The sequence below is a fragment of the Patiria miniata genome, unplaced genomic scaffold (assembly GCF_015706575.1).
Source record: "Patiria miniata isolate m_02_andy unplaced genomic scaffold, ASM1570657v1 HiC_scaffold_24, whole genome shotgun sequence".
Classification (NCBI taxonomy): Eukaryota; Metazoa; Echinodermata; class Asteroidea; order Valvatida; family Asterinidae; genus Patiria; species Patiria miniata.
The window spans coordinates 16,015,246-16,027,712 of record NW_024037063.1 but is presented as its reverse complement, the minus strand read 5'-3'; the positions used below and the strand labels follow the sequence as shown (position 1 = coordinate 16,027,712).

Sequence of the window (12,467 nt, the reverse complement as noted above, 5' to 3'; positions counted from 1 at the left end):
ACCCCCAAACATGATAGTAGAATGCCAATTTCATTGCCTATTTTGGTCAGCATCATTGAGTCATTGCCATTAGTGTGCACATCTTATTACGAAAATGCAATGTTCAAAGCAGTAATGCTCGGTGCATTCTTCGGTTTCATGTGGGTCGGGGAGTTTGCAGCAAATTCAAAGCAGGCAGTGCAGGAGTCAGTCCTTCAAATAGGGGATATTCGTTTCTGCTGTACTCAACTGGCAGGCCATTCAGTTGAAATTACCTTCCGATGTAGTAAGACAAATCACTCCGGTCCCCCCCCCAAGTAATTCATTTAGCTCAAGCTACTGGGAAAGAGCTTTGTCCTGTTCAAGCATTGCATGATTTCGTCATGCTGCGCCCTAATCACCAGGGTATACTCTTTTGTCATTTTGATGGGAGTCCACTGACAAGATTTCGATTTGGTGCTGTGCTTAATAAAGCGCTGGTACACATGGGGCTCATGGGGCAAAACTTCAAAACCCACTCGTTTCGGATCGGTGCTGCAACAACATTCACATTAGGGGTTCCCTTGTCACACATTCAAGATTTGGGTCGTTGGCGCTCACACGCAGTTCTTACATATATCCGTCCACATACATTGCATGCTTGATCCCTGCCAGTTGGGAATTAATTGCCATTTTTCACTTTTACTGACATGTTTGTATGATCAGGTCCTGCGACAGTCTGGATAATTGGTGACTCAATTGTTCGTCGTGCTCGTCAGCCACTTGATGTTCCTGTCAGAATATTTTGGAGAGGCAAGGGTGGGGCTGAGCTGCGTAATCTCCCTGAGTTGCTACATAGCGACGTTGCTTTTTTATCCTTCGATGTCGGCTCTTCCTATCATTGCCAAGCAGAATTCGCCAAGCGTTGGATTGTTCACCCACCAATAGGGAACATGAGCTGGGTTTAGACCGTTGTGAGACAGGTTAGTTTTACCCTACTGATGAGAGGCCGCTACGGCAATCCCGCTCAGTACGAGAGGAACCGCAGATTCGGACCGTTGGTTCAAGCGCTCAGTCGAGAGGCCGGTGGTGCGATGCTACCATCCGAGAGATTACGGCTGAATGCCTCTAAATCGGAATCTCTGCCGTTGCGCGGCGACGCCGCCGGCGTCCCGCCCGAGGGCGGCCCGCGTCAGCGCCTCGCCGCGACTTTCCGTGGGGGGCCGGGCCGATCCCGCCGACTCCGCCATCGGCCGCCCAAGCCGGCGGCCGGGAGCTGCGAGCGGAATCCAATCCGCCGTTTCGAGAGGGACGCCAGATCACTTGCAGATGACTTGGGTATGGATCGGGGTGTCGTGCCCAGTAGAGTAGCCCCGTGGTAACCCAGATATTTCAATTATTCATATTGGTACTAATGACATGGTCCGCGCAGACATGTTTCAGATTAGGCAGCGTATTGCATATTTCATGCAATGTTGCCGTCAAAGTTACCCCCATACCACGTTGGTGTGGTCAGCTATTCTGCCACGCCTGTTTTACTTTGGGGCAAAGGATCAAAAGTCCATGGACCAGGTCTGCCGATCAATTAACAGGTGGGTGCGATCTCGTTGCAGGCTGTCTGGGGCTTCATTTTTAGCCCATGATGAGATTCAGAGGACAAATCATGCTCTGTTTTTGTATGATGGGGTTCACCTCAGTAATATGAGAACGAAGTTACTACTGTCTGATTTTGTCTCCTGCATTGCATCACACATTCAGTGTTAAGGGAATTAAGTTCAGTGCAGTGATGGGGAGATTGTAAATATGTTCTTGTTTAGTGTGGTCTTCTTCTTCCTGGGGCGTGATGCGCACGTGTGGCGTCTTTAACAGGATTCGAAGACAGCCCATGCCTACTACATGTACATGTACACACATGACTTTACATGTAGCATTAGTTTTATGGGTATGTTACTGATATTGTTGCTGATATTGTTACTGATATTGATGTTTTTAGTAATACAATGCGATTTGAACTTTGTAAGGGGCAGCCACTCCCCCTTACGTACCCCAGGGGTCGGATGTGCTGTATTTCCATAGCACAGCCATGGCTGTCCCCCACAGATGTGGACTGGGTCATATGCGTGCCTATTCATTAATGGTTGGCCTGGGAGCCAAATTGATAATTGATGTACATGTACGGGACCTGGGAGTCCATTATGTGTTTGACATGTTTCTTTTGGGCCTGTTAGCCCCATGACTTGATGCCAGCTTGCCCATATCAATTCGGTATCTGGCGAATGAACAAAGTTTGAAATAAATAACTTGAAGCTGTGGCGAAGATGCACAAAAAAAGTTGTCTTGAGTTTCATTCTTATTGAGTCCGAGTATAACAGATGACTATTTACTGTACGCTGACTAAATACATAAAACAGTCACCGAGTTGTGCTATAAATACACCTACGAAGCCTCGCACTTACGACGTGTTTTGTGAAATGGATCGCAGGACGCATCGCAGCTGCGACGCATCGTAGAGATACGACGCGTCGCATGGCTGCGATGCATCGTAAGTTACGAAGAGTTTCATGAAATCGGGTGCTGGATTGGTAACCAATGATGTTTGCGCAAGATGGGTGTTATGTGGCAAGATGATTTTGTTCTGGTGAATGTGCGAGCGGTGGCATTCTGGACAAGCTGTGGTAGACCTACAAGTGGGCTATTGCACAAACATAAAATATGACAGCATGAATGAGTTGCAATGTGAGTTTCTGACTGATGCTAAACGTCTTAGATGCATATAAGAGGATTGACAAATGGAAGAGACCTGTTGTTAAAGGTTAAATGATGTGTTAAAATTCAAGCAGAAATGGTTTCATTTGATACATTGTACCCCATTGTAGCATAATTGAATTTACCTCAATTCAGAATTTAGAGACATAAATACAACAGGGTAGGCAAATTTCACATTACACTGATCATGATTTTCATTGGAAATGTTTTCTACCCTTCATCCACATCTTTTGTATTTTACTTGATATACTGTGTATAAGGCATGCATTGTACATATGGTAGCCCCCCAATAAGTAACCAAAAAACAAAAGGGATGGTAGCCCAGGTTGGATGACATCTTTATTGCATTACGACTGACGTCCAGGGTGTAAATTGTACCACCATAGCCTCAAAACTTTTCGGTTAAAACCGGCCGCGTGTTGGGCTTTCGACCAACAGGAATGGGTAAACTGTCTTAGGTATTTATAAATATGATTTTATCATAAACTAGGGCAGGAAGCATTCCGTTGTTATCTTGATTGCATTCCTCTGGTCATGGTTCACTGAGCTCCATTGTATTGAAAACAGTAGGTGAAAACACTCTTGGGACGGTTTGGTGTTAAAATTTATGCACATATCCTGACATAAGAAAAGTGGTTGAAGACACATTTAACTTATGAAAACACGAACAAACAAGCGTGGTCAAAATATCCCTTAGTTTTTGGGTAACCTTTTGGGGGGGGGGGGGGAGTGAGAGAGACACCCAATACATTGTATATCACAGCAAACATGTTTGAAGGTCTACAGCTTTTCATATAAGCTTGTACTGAACTTATACTTGCATACATTTATGTAACCAACAATATAGTTTGTTTTCAAAACACAATAAATGGCAATTTGATATTTTGTTAGAATGCCGCCCTCTCCTGGTTGCCCAGAGTCAGTTTCGACAGATGTTATATAGTTAAAGATTGACGATGTATACATTGAAGCAAAAAAAGAAAAAAAAATAGTTTGGAAACAGCTATTATATACTGTGTATGTTCTATAAGCTTTCATAACCATGCAACTTTCAAACCTTTTTTCAAATAGATATATATCGCATAAACTCTTCATATCAAGATTAAAATTATATTGAGCATTTTTGTTTGTGACATATGCAGATGAGATAAAAAAGGACCAAAAACCAATTGATAAAACGTGATAACGTCATCAAGATGTCAACTTCATTTTCATCTTCATGTATTTATGTTCGTGACTATGCATGTACAAAGGTTCAACAAAAAATCGGAATTGTTCTTCTCTAGATAAAGGGCAATGAAAAATGCAACTCACATTACTTGACACAAGGTGACATCACTTGACACATGATGATGTCATTGTAACATCACTTATCTGATAACACTTTTACTACCATAAATGTACATGTATTGTGACCATTTGTCAAAGCAATAGTGGTTCTTCCGAAACCCAGATATAAACTTATAAAGTATAAACTTTTTCATTTTCGTACTCCATCAAGCAATCAGATAAGTTAAAGCTATAGTCCATCATTTGCAGCCATCCAAAAAGTAACTGGCGTAAATATTGTTGAAAAACATACTTGGTTGAAAGATAGTAAGGGGACTAAACTCCCTGTGCAATTATTCTTTCTGGCAAGCTGTCATTTTGAAGTAATCAACGAAAGAAGGCCTTTCCAACTGTGCGTTTTAAGACGCACCGTATGAAAATTTAAATTAGTAGTTCGTTTTGTTATTCGGAGAAGCGCGCGCAAGCATTGGCACGACGCACACGCCCGTGCGGTTTGCTATAATTCGTCGGATCAGTGCGCGACATCGCGTATAGCTACAACCAGCTCAGTGAGAACGTGTCTTGGACGCTGAATTCAGCATGATTCAGCAACTTTTGATTTGAAATTGAGATCCTAGAATGCTGTTTTTCTCGGAATATACAGCTGAAGCTGAGCTGAAACTTCATCAGGTTAGTTGTTCAGTATCCTTCATTAGATTTTGAACACTTTTGTTGCTTAAAACGAACAAAATGCACAAAATTACAAATGATGGACAATATCTTTAAATATCAAGAGAATATGAATGTTATGTTACATCTTCCAAATAGTGTGCATTATTTATTTAGCAAGCTGACACGGCAAGGCACATCAAGGGCACACGGTCATTCTTTCAGGGAGTATAGCTTATTCTGCGCAGTCAATTTTTTTTTTTTATTGAGCAAATCTGAGGAATTTGTAGACCAAGGGCCAAGTGCCAAACAGCTCCTCTTTCGTGACGCACCTACGTGTAATATGGTTATTTTGTGTTTACACTGTCAAATGGAAATAAATACAATGATTTGTGATGCGATCAACCTACATGTAAACGAGTTGTTTGTTGGGAAATTTCATTTGGAGATTCAGGTCAAAATAGGACCACTTCATCACAACACTTAATCGCATCTCTTGGTGTTCCGACTTCCATAATTTTTGAACTAAAGATGGTACCAGAATGTGGTTTTCACAGCAGTAATGCTGAGATTGTGCTCTTTTCAAATCTGTAAAACAAAATTGACCAGGGTCATTTAGTTTGATTGCATCACATTTAAAGAATGTTCAAAAAATCATTTTTTTTTTTATTGCTAATGAGTCATAAAGAGAGAAACAACGTCTATTTTACAATTTCTTCTTATGTGTAGTCTGGTGCTAACCAAAATAGTTGTGTAACGTCTGGGTACCAATCACTGTCTCCGGGCAACGCATTCATTGTTTACATGAATTCAGCCATGTGTTGGAGACTACGACTATGAACACCCTGAACACGGAAGTATTCTCCATCCCCCATCCTGGTGTTCGCTGTCATATGGATTATGAATTTAAAAAAATGAACTGGGCTTTACGGCTGAAGGCAGGGATAGGATTGTTAGATGAAATGAGTTAAATTTATCAAGGAGCATGAGTTTTTGGACATGCATTTAAAATGCCAGTTCTGTTTTTGTAATTCTCCTGGTTAGGGTCTGCATAATTTTTATGAACCTTATATAATTAATATTTAATATGAACCTAATATTCTGATCGGCAAATGCACTGTTTTACACATTTATAGCACCAATAAATATATATTGACTCAGTTTAATGCTTGCAGAATATTTAACAACTAGTGAAAGTTTGCTTTTCAGAGTTGTGCTAATTTGCGAATTAGCACAATTTCATTGGCAATGGCTAAATTATTTGTATGTGTATTTTATTGTTTAAAATGCAAAATGTTGGGATTTGAAATCAAATAAAAATTCTTAAAAAGGCTTGAAAAATACATAATTACTCCAAAAGTCTCCTAATCCTAAAGTTTTCTGAATTCAAAAACATTCATAACAGAAGAAGTGAGAAAATGTTGGAGTAGAAAGTCACAAAACCTCAATGAATCGGTGTCACAGAATAAGTAAATTCCATTATAAAAGAATGTTCTTTGAACATCATTCATAGTGCGGGTACATACTTGCGGACACGATGAAACCCAGCATCAGTGTCACAGTGCACTAGATTCTGCAAGCACGCTGCTGAATGGAACACCGCCATGGCACTAGTCGGGTTCATGCTCGCCCCCATACTTCTGGAGCTATATCAGCTCAATGGCCGTCCCTATGAACCGCTCCCTGCACAATTCTTGGATACTTCTAAAAAGGACTCAGCTTGCCAGCAGCTGACTTAACAACATGAATTATCCATCAAATCCACCCCTTTCCTCTCTCGTGTCCATCGTCATGGACGTCGCCATTTTTGCAATCTTGATTAAAGCGTGTTTCCTAAACCCCACTATTTCTTTACACTAGTTGACCAGATGAGGACCAGACTACTTCTTTCCAAGACATCTTTGAAAACTAATTTGTAGTATTATTCGTGGCTATTCTTATATACTTTTGGAGATTTGTAGCTCATTCGTGGTAGAAATCTCTACGAATTTGCTACGAATGTCCTACGGATATGCCAGGATTCTGGTAAGGTTGTACTACGAATACGGTATGTATGCTTTATTCGTAGAATCTAGGGCATCTGTGGCCCAATTGCAGACAACCGTGGCATTAACGTCATAATTCTTAGTAGTACCCTCGAAATTCCTCAACAATCCATCCATATTCTTGACAAACTGTGGTGTATTTGTAGAGAAACCTTAGGACAGTCGTGGCTATCCATCTTGATCCACGAATCTCAACAGTTCATCATGATTGATTGATTCTTGGTAAATTGTGGATATTCGTAGCTCCAACCGTAAATGTGTGACTGGGGCTTAAGCAAATAAAACAAATCTAGTTTCATAATACAATGTACATGCCGCTAGTGGGCATTCCCTCGAGTGATGAAGACATCACGACATTTTTATGTGCATCCCCACTGATCATTAGCTGTTTCGGTGACACACCGAAACAGCTCTTGTTTTCGTTAAGATTTTTTTTTTTCTTTTTTCTTTTTTTTTTCTTCTCCTTTTTCAGACTTTTTCTCCATAGGTTTAACACACGTTTCTTCTGACAGTCCACTTTGCCACTTTTTAAAATCCGATTGATTTCAGACTTGGTACATACTTAGACCACCACCCACAGATGTTCCTAGAAGAAATTTGTGATCGTGACGTCATCAGGTGTCAGGTTACGTCACATTAAAGATGCATTTTTCCCCATATGTTTTGTACACGTTTTAAAACACTTCAGTTTGGCATCTTCGTTAATCCGATCAACTTTAAACTTGATTCATAGTTAGACCACCACCCACAGATGGTCCTAGACGAAATTCGTGATCGTGACGTCATTAAGTGTCAGGTTACGTGACATTAAAGATGCATTTTTCCCCATAGGGTTTGTACATGTTTTAAAACGCTCCATTTCGGCACTTTCGTTAATCCGATCAACGTTACACTTAGTACACACTTAGACCATCACCCACCGGTGGTCCTTGAAGAAATTTGTGATCGTGACGTCATCAGGTGTCACGTTACTTTACATTAAAGATGCATATTTTCCCCAAAGGTTTTGTACACATTTTAAAACGCTCCACTTTGGCACTTTCGTAAGTTTGATCGACTTAAATACTTAGTACACACTTAGACCACTACCCATAGATGGTCCTAGAAGAAATTCGTCATCTTGGCGTCATGAGGTGTCAGGTTACATCACATTAAAGATGCATTGTTTCCCTATTGGTTTTGTATACGTTTTTCTTTAAAGAAACTTCGGAAATACAAGTCTGATTGGGTTAAAACTTGGTATGCATATTCACATGGATGTGTTATAGATAGAAATTGAAGTGAAATCATCATCAAATGTCATGTGAAGTCCCTTAAAGGCGAATTTTATTCTTTTATAGGTCTATATCTACAGAACTAAAATGTTCGATTTGGTTGTAACTTGAGATGTACATAATTAGCTGTTTCGGTGACACACCGAAACAGCTCTTGTTTTCGTTAAGATTTTTTTTTTTCTTTTTTTTTTTTTTTCTCCTTTTTCAGACTTTTTCTCCATAAGTTTAACACACGTTTCTTCAGCCAGTCCACTTTGCCACTTTTTTAAATCCGATCGATTTCAGACTTCGTACATACTTAGACCACCACCCACAGATGGTCCTAGAAGAAATTTGTGATCGTGACGTCATCAGGTGTCAGGTTACGTCAAATTAAAGATGCATTTTTCCCCATATGTTTTGTACACGTTTTAAAACACTCCAGTTTGGCATCTTCGTAAATCCGATCGACTTTAAACTTAATTCATACTTAGACCACCACCCACAGATGGTCCTAGACGAAATTCGTGATCGTGACGTCATTAAGTGTCTGGCTACGTCACATTAAAGGTGCTTTTTTCCCCATAGGGTTTGTACATGTTTTAAAATGCTCCATTCCGGCACTTTCGTAAATCCGATCGACGTTACACTTGGTACACACTTAGACCATCACCCACAGATAGTCCTAGAAGAAATTCGTGATCGTGACATCATAAGGTTTCAGGTTACGTTACATTAAAGATGCATTTTTCCCCATAGGGTTTGTACACGTTTTAAAACACTCCAGTTTGGCATCTTCGTAAATCCGATCGACTTTAAACTTAATTCATACTTAGACCACCACCCACAGATGGTCCTAGACGAAATTCGTGATCGTGACGTCATTAAGTGTTAGGTTACGTCACATTAAAGGTGCATTTTTCCCCATAGGGTTTGTACATGTTTTAAAATGCTCCATTCCGGCACTTTCGTAAATCCGATCGACGTTACACTTGGTACACACTTAGACCACTACCCACAGATGGTCCTAGAAGAAATTCGTGATCGTGACATCATAAGGTTTCAGGTTACGTTACATTAAAGATGCATTGTCCCCATAGGGTTTGTACACGTTTTAAAACACTCTACTTTGGCACTTTCGTAAATGCGATTCATGTTAGACTTGGAACACTTCTATACATGTATGTCTGATTGACTTTACACTTGTCAGACACTAGTAAGACCAGCAGCCTAAGGTGGTCCCCAGTGAGTTCATAACGATGACGTCATCATGTGTCACGCGACGTGACATTAAATGAGCATTTCTTCGAATCGCTATAACTTCGAAAGTACAAGTCCGATTGGATTAAAACTTGGTATGCACATTCACAGGGATGGTTTATAGATGAAAATTGAAGTGACGTCGTCATCAAATGTCATGTGACGTCCCTTAAAGGGGCATTTTATTCTTTTATAGGCCTATATCTACAGAACTATAATGTTCGATTTGGTTTTACTTGACATAATGTGCTTTTATAGATGACATATACAGTGACGTCACTGATTGTTCGTCACGTGCACAGAGTATTTCAAATATCCGAAACAGCTTGTGTTTGTCCACAAACACATTTCTAGTTTTCAATTTATATTCATTTAGGCCCCCCCAAAAAAGTTCTGCTTCCAGTTTCCCTACCTACCCTATTCTGACAGCCCCTACCCCATTTTTTTTATGGGAAAAATGAGAATAAAAAAAACCCCAAATACTATCTTTTATCCTTGACTACACGCAGACGCCTCCTTATGATTGTACACAAAAAAATTTGCCCCCCCCCCAAAAAAAATCCCTACCTACCTGCCCTATTTTCCAATGCCATTTAATTTGGAGCAGAACTTTTTTTTTTTGGCCTTATCATTGCACTTCCGGTAACCCTGGAAAAAAAGGCAAGAAATCACCTCAAAAAAAAATGAGCAATGCACTCACACTGTATTTTGTCAAATTCTGAACTTGTAATTTGTCCTAATTTGCTTGTAATTTGATGTTATGACCTCATGATGAGGTTACGATTGTATGAATATATTTGTTTCAGGGTTGATTTTCATAGTAAATTTCAAGTTTGTGCATTGTTCTGCTTAAAAGAAAAGCAGCACTGAGTTGTCTTTAGAAAAAAAAAAAAACACCAAAAAAGAAAGAAGAACCAAAGCAAAACCAAAGGATGATAGGGGATGAGTCCCATTACCCAATATGGATCCAATTCTAGTGGACAGCAGACAACATTGATTTAAAGTACTAGTTTAATTTGATTATTAGTTTTAATCTCAGCAAAGGAATTAAAACAAGAAGCAGAGTACGTGTTTATAGGTGACAGTGCATGCTAGTGGCCAAGTAAAAAAAAAGGAATGGAGTACATGTACATAATTACTCCAAAAGTCTCCTAATCCTAAAGTTTTCTGAATTCAAAAACATTCATAACAGAAGAAGTGAGAAAATGTTGGAGTAGAAAGTCACAAAACCTCAATGAATCGGTGTCACAGAATAAGTAAATTCCATTATAAAAGAATGTTCTTTGAACATCATTCATAGTGCGGGTACATACTTGCGGACACGATGAAACCCAGCATCAGTGTCACAGTGCACTAGATTCTGCAAGCACGCTGCTGAATGGAACACTGCCATGGCACTAGTCGGGTTCATGCTCGCCCCCATACTTCTGGAGCTATATCAGCTCAATGGCCGTCCCTATGAACCGCTCCCTGCACAATTCTTGGATACTTCTAAAAAGGACTCAGCTTGCCAGCAGCTGACTTAACAACATGAATTATCCATCAAATCCACCCCTTTCCTCTCTCGTGTCCATCGTCATGGACGTCGCCATTTTTGCAATCTTGACTAAAGCGTGTTTCCTAAACCCCACTATTTCTTTACACTAGTTGACCAGATGAGGACCAGACTACTTCTTTGCAAGACATCTTTGAAAACTAATTTGTAGTATTATTCGTGGCTATTCTTATATACTTTTGGAGATTTGTAACTCATTCGTGGTAGAAATCTCTACGAATTTGCTACGAATGTCCTACGGATATGCCAGGATTCTGGTAAGGTTGTACTACGAATACGGTATGTATGCTTTATTCGTAGAATCTAGGGCATCTGTGGCCCAATTGCAGACAACCGTGGCATTAACGTCATAATTCTTAGTAGTACCCTCGAAATTCCTCAACAATCCATCCATATTCTTGACAAACTGTGGTGTATTTGTAGAGAAACCTTAGGACAGTCGTGGCTATCCATCTTGATCCACGAATCTCAACAGTTCATCATGATTGATTGATTCTTGGTAAATTGTGGATATTCGTAGCTCCAACCGTAAATGTGTGACTGGGGCTTAAGCAAATAAAACAAATCTAGTTTCATAATACAATGTACATGCCGCTAGTGGGCATTCCCTCGAGTGATGAAGACATCACGACATTTTTATGTGCATCCCCACTGATCGTTTTCAATTTATATTCATTTAGGCCCCCCCAAAAAAGTTCTGCTTCCAGTTTCCCTACCTACCCTATTCTGACAGCCCCTACCCCATTTTTTTTATGGGAAAAATGAGAATAAAAAAAACCCCAAATACTATCTTTTACCCTTGACTACACGCAGACGCCTCCTTATGATTGTACACAAAAAAATTTGCCCCCCCCCCAAAAAAAATCCCTACCTACCTGCCCTATTTTCCAATGCCATTTAATTTGGAGCAGAACTTTTTTTTTTGGCCTTATCATTGCACTTCCGGTAACCCTGGAAAAAAAGGCAAGAAATCACCTCAAAAAAAAATGAGCAATGCACTCACACTGTATTTTGTCAAATTCTGAACTTGTAATTTGTCCTAATTTGCTTGTAATTTGATGTTATGACCTCATGATGAGGTTACGATTGTATGAATATATTTGTTTCAGGGTTGATTTTCATAGTAAATTTCAAGTTTGTGCATTGTTCTGCTTAAAAGAAAAGCAGCACTGAGTTGTCTTTAGAAAAAAAAAAACACCAAAAAAGAAAGAAGAACCAAAGCAAAACCAAAGGATGATAGGGGATGAGTCCCATTACCCAATATGGATCCAATTCTAGTGGACAGCAGACAACATTGATTTAAAGTACAAGTTTAATTTGATTATTAGTTTTAATCTCAGCAAAGGAATTAAAACAAGAAGCAGAGTACGTGTTTATAGGTGACAGTGCATGCTAGTGGCCAAGTAAAAAAAAGGAATGGAGTACATGTACTTACATTCTTTGGAGGCCAGAACAGATTCTTGCAAAATAAACAAAAAAGATGACATAAAACCAGACACATCTAATACTTTTTTGAAAATTTGTCCTGACATACTTCCTCCACTAATGTTTTAATCAACAACAATGCTAATCAAAGAGTGCTATTAAAAATGTACAAAGACAAACAATTCAATAAAAAAAATATGCATTTTCTGAAAGTCTCTGGAAAAGTCAATATCATAAAAAAAATTTGAGTCCTGCCACCATATCAAA

The 12,467-nt window shown here is 39.6% G+C and overlaps 1 protein-coding gene across 3 annotated transcripts in view; it reads right to left on the bottom strand.

Moving 5' to 3' along the window:
• The window catches only part of LOC119732013 (centrosomal protein of 104 kDa-like), a 181,732-nt gene that overhangs the window by 138,172 nt on the left and 31,093 nt on the right, over positions 1–12,467 (bottom strand). For 2 of the 3 annotated variants that reach the window (XM_038205365.1, XM_038205367.1), the window contains one exon: positions 12,211–12,234. The exons of the other annotated variant lie outside the window; for it this stretch is intronic. In XM_038205365.1, the coding sequence (XP_038061293.1) occupies positions 12,211–12,234 (24 nt within the window). The remainder of the gene's footprint in view (positions 1–12,210; positions 12,235–12,467) is intronic. 3 annotated transcript variants of the gene reach the window in all.